General features: G+C 38.4%; 1 protein-coding gene across 4 annotated transcripts in view; it reads right to left on the bottom strand.

The window, feature by feature from the left end:
* DMTF1 (cyclin D binding myb like transcription factor 1) overlaps positions 1-12745 on the bottom strand; it is a 44658-nt gene extending 31913 nt beyond the window's left edge. For 2 of the 4 annotated variants that reach the window (XM_046669236.1, XM_046669240.1), the window contains exons 1-3: positions 12609-12745; positions 2516-2638; positions 1272-1388 (exon numbers count right to left, since the gene is read on the bottom strand). In XM_046669236.1, the coding sequence (XP_046525192.1) occupies positions 1272-1380 (109 nt within the window). In that variant the 5' untranslated portion in view covers positions 1381-1388; positions 2516-2638; positions 12609-12745. Of the gene's footprint in view, positions 1-1271; positions 1389-2515; positions 2639-10411; positions 10741-11885; positions 12574-12608 lie in introns of those variants that run through there. The other 2 variants (XM_046669238.1, XM_046669237.1) reach the window with 2 other exon arrangements.
* Between the last annotated feature and the right edge of the window lie 698 nt (positions 12746-13443).

Genomic DNA, 13443 nt, shown 5'->3' with positions numbered 1-13443 from the left:
GAAACAGAAGCCAGGGGAAAATGACTACTACTGGCAGTAGGAGAAATATGTGCAGTGACACTGAGGTATGAACAGCTTAAGGTATGTTAGGAAAATAAAAATAGTTGTGAACTGCTGGAACACATACATATGAGATGTGGCAGGAAGTGAGGCTAGAAGGAAAGCTGAGATGCTAAGAGGCCATGTGCCAAATTAAAGAACCTGAATTATATTCTAAAAACCACAGTAAGCTTTAAAAAAACCTTTTTACACTACTGAGTATCACGACTGATATTATTGGCAGTTTGAAAGATGAATTAGAGGTGGGAGACTGGTTAAAAGGCTATTAGAGCTACCCAGGTGAGAAATGAGAATCTGAACTAAGAAAGGGGGACTTGAGACAGAGAAGGAATGGATTCAAGAAACATCACACTATCAATAAGTTTTCATGATGGAATGAATGTGGAAGATCAGAGAAAGATTCATTCCTATCCACATTTATGACTGGGACACCAAGTAATGAAACTGACTGAAAAAGGAAAAAAGAGAACTAGGTTTGGCAATTTTGTGAAATAATTCAGTTTGGGACATGTGAAATTTAAGGTGCCTATGAGAAACACAGAGAATTCAGAATAAAGACAGAAGTTTAAATCATTTTAATAGGTAGGTAGTAGTTAAAACCACAAGTTTGAATGAAATAACCCAGGGATTAAGTACTAAGTGAAAACAGAAGACAGAACCTAGGATGAGCAAAGATGAATTTGAAAGTAAAATAAATAATACAAACAAGGAATAGGTAGAGAAGAAACAACAAAATCACAAGCCTCAAGGCTGTTGATTCTTAATTCATTAGATGATCACATTAAGTCTTATTCAAATAATCATGCAAAATTCTCTAACATAGGTTCTACCACAAAAACGTTCATTTATTCACATTGGCAGGACTACTACTACATTTTCTAATGTACTACATATACTGCTGGCACCAAATGGTATCAAAGAGGAAGTGTATTATAGTTAATCCATCATCATCTTCGCAGGTTCAACATATTCTACGTATAAAATAACTGCGAGATTCATAAAGGTTGAAATTTATGGTAAATTTAAAAATACACAAAAGTATATACGTTAAAAAATAAATAAAAGTATAAATTAATATCAATTCATTACACAAAGAGATAAGTTCCTTTTCTACTGTTCTAAACTGTCTGTCTGGATAATAGGGATCAAAGGTGACATGAAACCCACAAATCCAAAAAGACGCACAATTACTTGTCAGCAAGTTCTCCTACCATTCTGAGGGCAATGAAGAATGAGGTTCCCGTCTGTGTCCCGAGTCAAAGTCACAGAGTTCACAGTTTCTACTGTTACTGTGTCAGAATCCTCTTCAACTGTGCTCATACTCAAATCTGTACAAGAACAGATTTCAGATTAAGATTTAAAAATTATTTCCAAATATAAACATAAAGTAGCCCCCAACTTCTCCTACTTTCCTCCCCCAAAACCCCTACAATTTCTATCTGCCTACAGTGTGATTTATGTAAAATTGCAATGGACAGGTCAGATTTCAAAAGTTTATACCCATTATTTAGAATCGGATGTAAAAATCTGCAAGAATCTGACTGCTATGACTAAAAACTACAGCACTTACTTTTTAAAAAGTTTTTACCACATCCAATGAAAGAGAACCTGTTCTAAGTTGTCTGTCATATCAGCAAAACTCTCACTACAATTTGTTTTTCATTGGCAGCTTTGTGATGTGTTCAATTTAGGATTTTTTAGCAGAAGATTCATCAAAACTTTTAAGAATTACTTCTCCAAAAATACTTTTTACAAGTATTGAGGCTCTACTATTACCTGAAAAATAGCTCTATTATTTTCTGAAAAACACCTTCTTCCTGTTTTTTCACAACATGAAACAAGTGCATATACCCATCATTTGCCAAATTGCTTTTCTAATAGATATGGAGCTAGGGCTTCTTTTGAAATAGAGAACTATTTTTGTTTAAAGTGCCTTTACCTGCTATTTTACACATATATTAGTCTCCTCTTGTTCAGACTGAATGAGCAGAGTCTTAGAATACAATATCTTATGTTGACAGGGAGAAATGTATTGAATTATAATCACTGGCCTGGTTGAAGTCTTCAAGCTTACCTTATAAAGTTCAATGAAGTTCTTGCCTCAATACTCAATTTTGGTCTTGCCCATACTACTTTTTAGCAACTAAACAATACAGAAGACATAAGCCTTGATGTGTACTAAATTAATCACTCAATAGTCTGCTCATATATTTACCATTTACACAAATGCATTTTCCTTTTGCAGAAAAACTTAAGATCTATTAAGATTTACATGGTGAAGATCCAGTGATTCATTAAAGTTTCACTATCCAAATTACTGTTCTAAAAGGACACAACTCACTTTACAATGGTAAAGATATCACTTCCAAATTAAAGATAAATGGAAATCATGATCTAGTTACAGCTAAAATTTGTCAATCATGAGGTGAGGTCTTTGGAACAAAGGCAGGCTTACCTAGAAGACAGATGGATCAGCTACAGCCCTTCCCACAGAATCAAGTCGCCTTCCCTTAGCTACCAGCATCACTTTCATGTTATCCAGATTGTTTTTCTCCCATGTTCCTACCCCTGCAACACTCTGAAAAAAATTATAGCATTACACAATAAGGCTTAATAAGAACAAAAACTCGTGTGCTAGCAGTATGCTGATGTCACTCTAGCCTCAAGGTTCTGTGATGTCTCAATTAGAAGAGGAATGACAAAACCAGAATTCTTTAAGTATACCTTTTGGAAATAAGCATCTAAAAGCATTACTCAACGAAGGGTAGAAATGACAAGATCCTCTACCTACTTAGCTTATACGCAGTTTCTCACCCCAAGATGTCCCTCATCAGGCAAACGTTCTTGGAAAAAATAGTTTGAACTATGTTAGTGGTTCTATGATCTGTAGACCTCGGTACACATAACAGTATCCAGGGTGTACATCAACTAATGAAGTACCATAAATATTACCAGTAACTACCAGTAAACATATTTTTTCTTTATAATAATTAACATCTCTCTTTATATATATATTTCATCTTACAGCATTAAAAATTATATAATATCTGTGAACAACCCTGCCTGGGAACATGTTGAAAAAAAATCCTAAACAATCAGGCCAGAAAAGGTAAATTACAAGCAAGCTTTTGTGCAATGTGAAACTTACAAAACCTGAAATGGCTGATTTTTAAAGGTTTCTTTCAATAGGCTTCTCATCTTCATCCCAAAAGGTCAACCAAAACTTAAAACGTACAGTAGGATTTGAGGTTCAAGGGGATGTTTCAGCAAAAACTAAGGATTAAAATTCCCATTTTTGCAGTATTCTAATTAGAACTCCTCTCCAGGGTGGTTTTGAGAATTGCTATACATAAATAAGTCTGCAGTAAAAAAGGTACAGATCCTGCACCTCTAATCTTCTATTAGATTTCATGTTGTTCTCATTTCTGAATCCATTAAATTTTTAAAAAGCTGGTTTGTAAGTAATATCTACTGACTGCAGAAGAAAGAGAAATGAAACGTTTAAAAAAAAAAGTTAAAATCATTGATAAACTTACACAAATCAGGGTTCACTATCTTTGGGGGGGTGTGTGTATACATGTGTGAGACTACAGTGCATAAGCAATTTTTTTTTTTTTTTGAGGAAGATTAGCCCTGAGCTAACTACTGCCAATCCTCCTCTTTTTGCTGAGGAAGACTGGCCCTGAGTTAATGTCCATGCCCATCTTCCTCTACTTTATACGTGGGACGCCTACCATAGCATGGCTTTTGCCAAGAGGTGCCATGTCCGCACCTGGGATCCAAATCGGCGAACCCTGGGCTGCCGAGAAGCAGAATGTGTGAACTTAACTGCTGCGCCACTGGGCCGGCCCCCATAAGCAATTTTATATCCTGCTTTTCAGAGTTCATTTATATTGAAAAGTGTGAAGAAAACCAAGTTAGGTATTTATCTGAAGTTTTCTGTATCATTTAAAACTTACACTACATAAAAAACATGACATCATTTAACAACCCGTCACTGGATATTTATGCTGTTCCCGATTTTTCATTTCCTTAAAACATACTGAAACATTTATAGACTCTATTTCCTTAAACAATATTCGTGAAAATTACTAGATCAAATATGACAAAATGAACTGTTAAGTCACCCTGTACTTTTTCCAGAAAGGTTGTATAAATTTATATCCCAACCATTGAGGTGTAAACTCTACTCCTGGTAACCTTGCCAGTATTTTTATTTAAAAAGGAACCACAAAGTAAAAAACAGCCAACTGCTCATTTGATAAGTGCAAAATGGTACTGGTTTAGCATTTTAATGAATGTCATCTCAGGACTCAATCTAAAACGCTGGGAAAAAGAAAAAATAAAGGCGGATTTGAAAAGATATGGTAAGATACGGTAAGGTACAAGGAAAAAGGAGTCTGAAATAGCTAGATGAAAGAATTTCATTCTTGAAACCTGTATTGGTTAGAGGTGATCCCACGCAGTGCACTAGCTTTAAATCAGGAATCTGGTTCATGTTTTAAAGTTCGGTAACTCGTTACAGATTACTAAGTGGTTCTACACTGCTTTGCAAATCAACAAGCACATGTGTTCAATCAACAAACATACACCACAGACCTACTATGTGCCAGGCACTCTCTAGGCCCTAAGGATACAGTGGTCACTTTTTTTACCCTGAGAGATATGCTCTCCACTCACTCTCCTGGGGTTTCTCCCACACCCATAGTTAAAGCTACATGGCAGTATACTTATCAGTATTTAAGAAACTCACCTGGCTTTATTTTTACTTTTAATAGGTAACATATTTACATGGTTCAAAATTCAAAAGGTAAAGGTGGTTAGTATACAGTGAAGCCTACTTCCCACTCCAATTCCCCAGTCACCCAGTCTTCCTCCCTGGAGAAACAGTATCAATTTTTCATGCCTCCTTCCAGTTATTTTATGCACATATAAGTCAATATATCCCTTCCTGCCACATACAGTCTTTTTACAGAAATAGTATTATATGACAAACACTGAACTTTACCTTAATGGCTACTTTACATTGCCTCAACAGCACCATGAAGAGACACCACTGCAAATATGTGCCTGCAAACCAGCCAACTGATTAATAACAGCAAAGTCCCTAAGATATAGGACCTGATTTCACCTGTTGGAAGAAAAAAAAGCAGCCAGCACTGCAGAGGCTTTCAAGCAAGAGGGAGAGCGGCTGAATTTAAGGTTGGAGATAAAGACAGGGGCAGATCTCATGAGGCCTTACAAATCCTTGGAGGGTTTTAAGTTATGGGAATATAATTTACATTTTTAAAAGATTACTTAGACTGCACTATGGAGAACCGATAAAGCAGTAAGTTATGAAGACAAGCTGTTGTCCAAGAGATGACTGTCATTTGGAATGGGCGGCAGAACTAAAAGAAAGGAAGCTGGACAAGTGGATATACTTTGGAGGAATGTTGACAGATTTGCTGAATCAAGAGATGATGGAGATTAAGAGAAAGGCAGCTATCTTAAGAAAATTCCTACACTTTCGTCTTGAACAGCTGATTGAGTTGTGAGGAACTAAAATGTATATTAAATATTATTACTATTAATATCAATAATTAATAATAAGGCACGCAGGGGCCGGCCTGGTGGCACAGCGGTTAAGTTCGCATGTTCCACTTCTCAGCGGCCCACGGTTCACCGGTTTGGATCCCGGGTGCGGACATGGCACCGCTTGGCACGCCATGCTGTGGTAGGCATCCCACGTATAAAGAGTAGAGGAAGATGGGCACAGATGTTAGCTCAGGGCCAGCTTTCCTCAGCAAAAAGAGGAGGACTGGCAGTAGTTAGCTCAGGGCTAATCTTCCTTAAAAAAAAAATAAATAAGGCATGCAAATGAAGATGTCAAGTTGACAGCTGGGAATTCAACAGGCAAGGATTAGACCTATAAAACTGAGTTAATAGCATGCAAATTGTGTTTAAGATCATCTAGAGAGGTTAGAGAAGACAGCCTAGATTCCAGTTTTGGAACACTCCGTACTGGTTGGAAGTCAAGCAATACATAGACAAGCAAAGGAGATTGAGAAGAACAGCTAATGATAGAGGAGGAAAACTAAGAGGTGTGAACTAACAGACACATGAGTGTTTTTTAAGTAGTCAACAGTGTTCAATACTGCTGAGAGGACAAGCTGATGGAGAAGTGACTATCTGATGTGGCAACATGGAGAACATTGGTGACCTTAACGAAAGTAGTTTCAGGGGAGTAGAGGGGGCAGAAGCCCCACTGGAACAGAGAACTGGAAGTGAGGAAGACAATAAATACAAACAACAGGTCTTTTACGAGGTTTAGCTTTCAAGGCAGAGTGAGAGGATACCAGCTAGCCACAGCAGGGTCAGGACAGCTGCTATTCAGAAGAGCACATCTGTACAGTCATGCATCACTTGACAGGGCTATGTCCTGAGAAATGCATTGTTAGGTATTCTGTCTGTGCAAACACCATAGAGTGTACTTATACAAACACACATAGGCTCTATGGTTCTAATTTTATGGGACTACCATTGTATACATGGTCCATCCTTGGAATGAAATGTTACGTGGTACATGACTGTATTCTCATATGACTATTAAAGTGACTGAGAAAGCGGTGAATAAATCAACTTTTGATAGTAAGGTACAAAGTTTAGTATTTTACTGTCTTGTATTCTAATTCATTATACAAGAAACTGTGCTTAACTTTTGGATGCATTCCCCATTTAGTTTATCAGGGAAATATATCAGATCATCTCCAATTCTACTATCAAGTATTTGGTCCTCTTTGGGGCAAATAAATACACACCATTGGTCCATTTAGATCTTTCCTTGTTTCTCTGTGATATTTATACCATACATACTGTTTTCACATTAACTAGAAATGAGAAGACAAGGGAGGAAAAAAATAAATTCTAATAGTGAACTTTAACTGGTAAAATGGCATTTTTGCATGTTCCCATGGTAAAGTTAACAATACCCTAATAAAATTAAGAAGCCCGAAATGTGGTACAAAACACTCATAATGGAGTACTTATATTTAAATGGGAAATATATTTGTTTTCATTTATAGATCCCAATGAACAAGATGACCCTATTTAACGTAGAACAAAAACAACTCTTGGATCTGTTACTTAACACAGTTTTTAATTAAAGAAATGAGTCCTTTATCCTACTCCATTCCAATACTGATGTTAAATTTTTATGCAATGGATTATTTTAGACTGCCATTTCCATCAACTGAGTCTACATAATTGTTCTGATTGATAGGACAGTGAATGATGGGAAGAGACTACATGGTATGAAAACATTCAGTATTATAATATACTTTTATAAGGGGAAATCAAGCAAGCTACAGAACACATAGCACCAGAATTTTACTGGATTAAAGATTGAGAAACACTAGCTGAGAGGCAAAGTTTCTAGCATAACTCAACTAATACACACTAAAGACACATTTAGTTTTCATGTCTTTTTCCTGACCTCCATGAAATAAGAAAATCATTCATATTCCTCTATAACTTTTGTAATCTTTCCAGTCTTTTATCCATGTATCAACACATCTTCTTGTGTTTACAACATTGAGATCATACTGTCACATCTTCTATAATATTTTTTGCACTTTATTAGCATTTTCTAATATTGCTACTTATTTTTCTATGGCATTTTTACTGGGTAGATAGGGTCTAAATTTATCTAACCATTAACCTATTACTAAACATTTTTGTTTTTGAGATCTTGCCATTATAAAGACGATACCTATCACTGCATATAATTAGTGCCTTAGGAAATGCTTCTAAGTGCATTTGCTTATTAATGTACACTAAAGAATTTGAAAAAAAAATAATTTGAAAGATGCGTTTTAAGAGATTTTTAATTTGAAAGAAACTCTTTGCTAAATAGAAAGTAGAAGAGAATTTCTACATCCTGAACACAGGTATACAGAGGCATGTCAGAAAACAGACAAAGCCACAGAATAACATCTTGGACACTGATTTTATTCAAGATAGGAATAAGAACACTTCGCACTTGAGATTGAATGCTTTGGACTATGGTCCCAGGCCCCTGGGGATCTGCTCTTCCCTATACTCTGAAGAAGTGTGAGGAGTGCAGCTATAAATGAACATAAAGCATATTGAATTAAGGTACCTAATTAATGTTCCTTCCAGCTTGGTTTCAAGGTGGTAAAACATGAATATACTGCACCATAAAAGATCAATAAAGATGTTTATTATAACAGGCTTTAATTGCTTAAGATGTTGATTTCAACCATGAACTACTGAAAACAATGTCATTATTAGAGTCAAAGGAATTACTTGGTAGTATGTATCACTTCTAGGCGTAGCACTTCATACCTGGTTTGGCAATAAATTCATATTGCTCATTAAAAAGCAAAAATATTATTTTTCACCAAGTGCATAATTTAAAAGCTTATAATGTATATTTGGCTATATTTTAAGATTTTATCTATTCAAAATTGAGCACTTAATGCAATGTACCACCTGAAGCTCTTTAAAGGGAATACATCAAATTATCACTATAGTCCTCTGATTTACACTGAACTTGATTTTAAAGAGTACTTCCTCAACAGATACTAAAATACACATGAGCAGTAAATAAACCTAATGAGCCTGTCTTTTGCTACGTAACACCTGATGGTAAGTAAAGATTAGTTTTGACAACCTGGTCCTTGGATGAATGGTCTGACAACAGTATACATAACCAAAATGACAGCTTAAAAAGGGAAAATGTGTAAAAAACAAAACAAAAAACCAAAAAAACTCAAACAAATAAAAAAACCCAATCATTCATAAAGGGTTCTCCAGTGCGCTTTTCCCTAACTACTACTTTCTGGTATTCAGTCATGAAATGGGACATCTTTCCATAAACTTGAAAAAGCAGATATGATAAACAGATTCCTTCTTTTATTTAAATTTATTGTTTACCTTTACAGAATGAAAGCAAAAAGAAAACGCAAATAGGTTTCTATTACAAGAATTCTCTTCACAAAAGGAAAGAGAAAACATGAAAAAAGGGGGAAAATCCTATGAAAGCAAACAAATGTCAATCATTTGGTAACTGTATTTTAGATTTAACACACAGCGGTAGGTTCACCACTTTCTCAAGTCATTTCATATTTCAGAAAAAGCTTTGGAGCTGAAATTGCAAAGCTTTTAGAAGTGTATCAATTCCTAGGAAATCCTTTTTTATTTTTTTTGAGGAAGATTAGCCCTGAGGTAACATCTGCCGCCAATCCTCCTCTTTTTGCTGAGGAAGGCTGGCCCTGAACTAACATCCGTGCCCATCTTCCTCCACTTTATATGCGCCTGCCACAGCATGGCTTGCCAAGTGGTGGCCATGTCCGCACCCAGGATCCGAACCGGCGAACCCCTGGCTGCTGAAGTGGAACGTTTGAACTTAATGAACCTAACGCTGTGCCACTAGGCCGGCGTCAGGAAATCCTTTCATATGGGGAAAAAAGTGCTAAAAATGATGGCAGTCACAGAAAATTAACTATTAAAAAGAAAAATTCTGTTTTGAGAAGGCAAGTTAATGTCTCAGTGTTAAATAGCCAGCCTCTATATGTGATATTTAAAAAGCGGAACTCTTCCTAAACTTTATTGCTAAAGTTTTGATGTCTTTGCAACAGATACATGGTTAATGTAAACGATCTAGGACCTCAATAGTTTCAAAAACACTTCCCAACCTCCTCAATATTTTAACATCTATGTGCCAGGCTGTAAATCCCTAGGGACACTTGTTTTACATTATCTTTTTCATCCTTACAAGTGTTAACTTAAGCCAATGTACTTACTTAATGGAGCATGACAAGAACAACTCTTTAATAAAACTATGTTATTTTCAGGACACAAAAATCCACTACAACTTTAATAAAAATTAGGGTCTGTAGACATTGGAGAGATAAATGAAGTGAGCAGAAAGATAAGCATTATGTGGAGACAGTAAGGACTAGTTTTACTGTTTTTATTTCAACACTAGTAACATCTAAGTAACCTTACAAATAATACATTTATCTCTCCCACTGCCTTGGGGTAAAATGAGATAACCTTTTCCCATCTTAAAAAAAAGTCTGTAAAAAGAAGAGAACTTAAAAAAATAGAAAACAGACTAAAGAGGACACCTACTTTCTTCTAATTGTCTACCAGTAACCATTTTCTCAGTTAAGCTCTGCTTTCAAAGCTCAAATCCTAACTCCAAAACTCTTTTGTGACTTCCTCCCCTCAGAATACTTCTAAAACCTGAATACTAAGAGAAAAATGTTTATATAGCATATACTCAAGTAACTGCTGAAAGGAGGGACTTAAAGATCTAAATAAATATGCAATGCCCAGTACTTACTGATTCACTGCTGTTGAAGACAGGGCAACAGCATTTTGGCTCCACCATCTAGTCAACTGCAATCAAAGAGATTCACGCAGGATATGCAGGTTCTAGATCAGTCCCAAAAAGCATATTTTGGGGTGAGTCTAACAACTAAAATACTTAAAAAAAAAATTAGCTTCTTTGGTGGAACACATAAGCACTTAGCATATGGGAGTTAAAATAACGGGTTAAAATCATCACAAAACGTGAAATGTGGGGCCAGCCCTGTGGCTGAATGGTTAAGTTCCTGCACTCAGCTTCAGCCACCCAGGGTTTCTTGGGTTCGGATCCTGGGCCTGGACAGGGCACTGCTCATCAGGCCATGCTGAGGCAGGGTCCCACATAGCACAACCAGAAGGACCTACAACTAGAATATACAACTATGTACTGGGGGGCTTCGGGAAGAAGAAAAAAGGATTGGCAACAGATGTTAGCTCAGGTGTACCAATCTTTGAGGAAAAAAACATGAAACGTATTTTTCTTCATAACTGTAACAAGTAATGTTTTTTTCAGAAACAATTAAGCTATTTTTTTGTCCCTTGTGAACGAAGGAAAAAACTTTATTCTCACACCAAATTTAACTCAAGATGGCCTGGCAATTTTTTTAATGTTAAGGAAAGTAATTTTAATTTTTTCCTCTTAACTAAATTTCTAAATATTCTCCTAATAAATGACATCTTGCCACTACTACATCATCATAGTAAAAAGCTAAGTTTTAGGTGTATTATCACCACAGAATCTTTAAATGGTGGAGCGGTGGTAAATTACTCAAATTACTAAAAAATAATTTTCAACAGTAATACTCAAAAAGTTATTTGACATCCGAATTTAAAACCAGCTCAAAGAAAGAAAGTAAAGTCATGGAAAAATATAAAAATCCTTAACTGAAAAACAAAAATAGATTTTGTTTGTAAAACTTTCAACACAATGGAGGAACACTTTCTTAGTTAAACTAAAGCTTAAAAGCTCTAAATGGTCGTCTTTCACCAATTAAAAACAGAAGTATAATTAGTAAAATTTCCAAACGGTATTATCTATGCTTAAAACACTGAATATTAGAAAGTAATCCTACAGAACATGCATTTGTCGGATGTTCCAAGAAGCAGCCTCGTTTGTCAAAAAGGATGTACAAGACGATGAATCAAGCTACAAGGAAAGCAACCTTACACATTGAACTTTCAAATTCAATCGTGGAAAGAGAGGAATGCTGACTTAGACTCGCCCCCTCCTTATCCACACCGAATACTTTTCATTATAAAAACACATGCTGTATCATTCAACTGCATAGACCGGCACTTGGCCACTCCTCTCAAATCTAAGCCAGAGATTGGGTTAAAACACTCTACTGCCCTGAAGAAACTCTCAAAACAAAGTCTACTTTAAAGGATAAAGAAGGATGAAAAATTTTAAAACCTCCTCCGAACTCGGCAAAATACAATTACTATTTTACCGACGCAGTCTATCGTTCCCTGTCCGGCTAGGGCGGGCTCTCATCCGCACTTCAGCTCATGTCCTTCCTTTTTAAGGGACCCGGGCTGACAGGCTTCGGCCACAACCCCGATTCCTTCGGCCTGGGCCAGGAATAGCCGAGCGAGAGGGAGCCCAGAAAGAAGGGAGTAGAGTCTGAAACGCAAACAAGGTAAAAGAAAAAGGGAGGGGGCGCCGAGACCCGCCCCAGCTCTCTCAAGCCCACCTCTCCTATCCTAGACCGCATAATAACCGGTAAGGTAACGAAATAAATTTTAGAAAAAGACCACCACGAGAAATCGAGTAAGGCTCCTTTACTCTCCACATTCCCCGGCCCAATTCTCTACCAAACCGCCCAGCCCACCCCACCCCCAGGGGTCCTGGCGCCATTTAGCTCCTCCGAAGCCGCCGCCATTTTCCGCCCCCGCCGGATCGGTGCTGTGGCTCGTCGACCGCTCACTACCCTGCTTTGCAGCCGGAGCCACCGCCACAGGCCCGGCCCTAAGAGGGAGGCCCTGGGCTGAGCGTGCGGGGTTAGGCAGCTTCAGCGTCGCGAAGGCCCAGCTCCGGCCCCGCCCGCGGTGCCCGGGCGCCGGCAGCTAGCGCCGGCCGTGGGGAGCAGGCAGGCGGCAAGGGGGCCGGACAGGCTGCACTGGGCGGAGCGGCCCTGGCGGTGGTTGGGACCTGAAGGTTCCATCGCACTTACTTCCTGTTTTGGGTCCGGGCACTTTGGAAGAACCAGGATGGAGGCTCCAAAAAATACCAGGATGGAGGAAGCAGCCACGGGCAAGAGCGTCTGCAGCTGGAGTAAGCGAGCGCGACAAGCCACCGGAAACGGAGCTACGGCCGCGCCCCGCCCCCAGCCCCCGCACGCTCCCCCTCCCACCCTCCTTTCCTCTGGGGCGGCTCTGTGCGCCTCCTGTAGCGTCACTTCCGGCCAAGTCGGAGCGCGAAAAAAGGTCCCGAGCTTCAATCTCAGAGTGTGTGGTGGTTGTCGTCCGCTGTTGTCCTCCTCTCCTTGTTATCTCGGTACCGACTGTCCCGCTGCTGGTGCTGTAAAGGCGGCTTTTTTTGTTTGGTTCAACTATGATCCTTGTTCCAGGGACAGTTAGACCTTGGGAGCCAAATTTCATAATTCCCCGGAACTCGGATTGGAGGGCGCCGGGTGTGGAACGGCTTGAAAACCGGGAGTAAGTGCAGAAGAAAGCCTGGAATTGTGTGTCTGGCCCTTGACGCTTGGTCAGCCTTGCCGTAGGCGCTTTAAGTGAGGTGTTAACTGTGTGATGCAGTTCTTGGTGAAATGTATCCTCTGTGAGTGTAGGAAGATGCTAGTCTGTGATGCACAGCTGGTTTTATAGCACTGTTTTTCTATGCTGGCTGCTCTTCAGTTACAGGCATACCTCAGAGACACTGCGTGTTGAGTTCTAGACCCCTGTAATAAAGCTAGTCACAAACTTTTTTGTTTCCTACTGCATATAAAAGTTGTGTTTACACTCCGTCGTAGGCTAAGTATGCAATAGTGTTATGTCTTAAAAAAATGT

This window comes from Equus quagga, chromosome 8 (assembly GCF_021613505.1).
Source record: "Equus quagga isolate Etosha38 chromosome 8, UCLA_HA_Equagga_1.0, whole genome shotgun sequence".
Classification (NCBI taxonomy): Eukaryota; Metazoa; Chordata; class Mammalia; order Perissodactyla; family Equidae; genus Equus; species Equus quagga.
The sequence above is the reverse complement of the archived record's forward strand: the minus strand, read 5'-3'. Positions and strand labels throughout refer to the sequence as shown.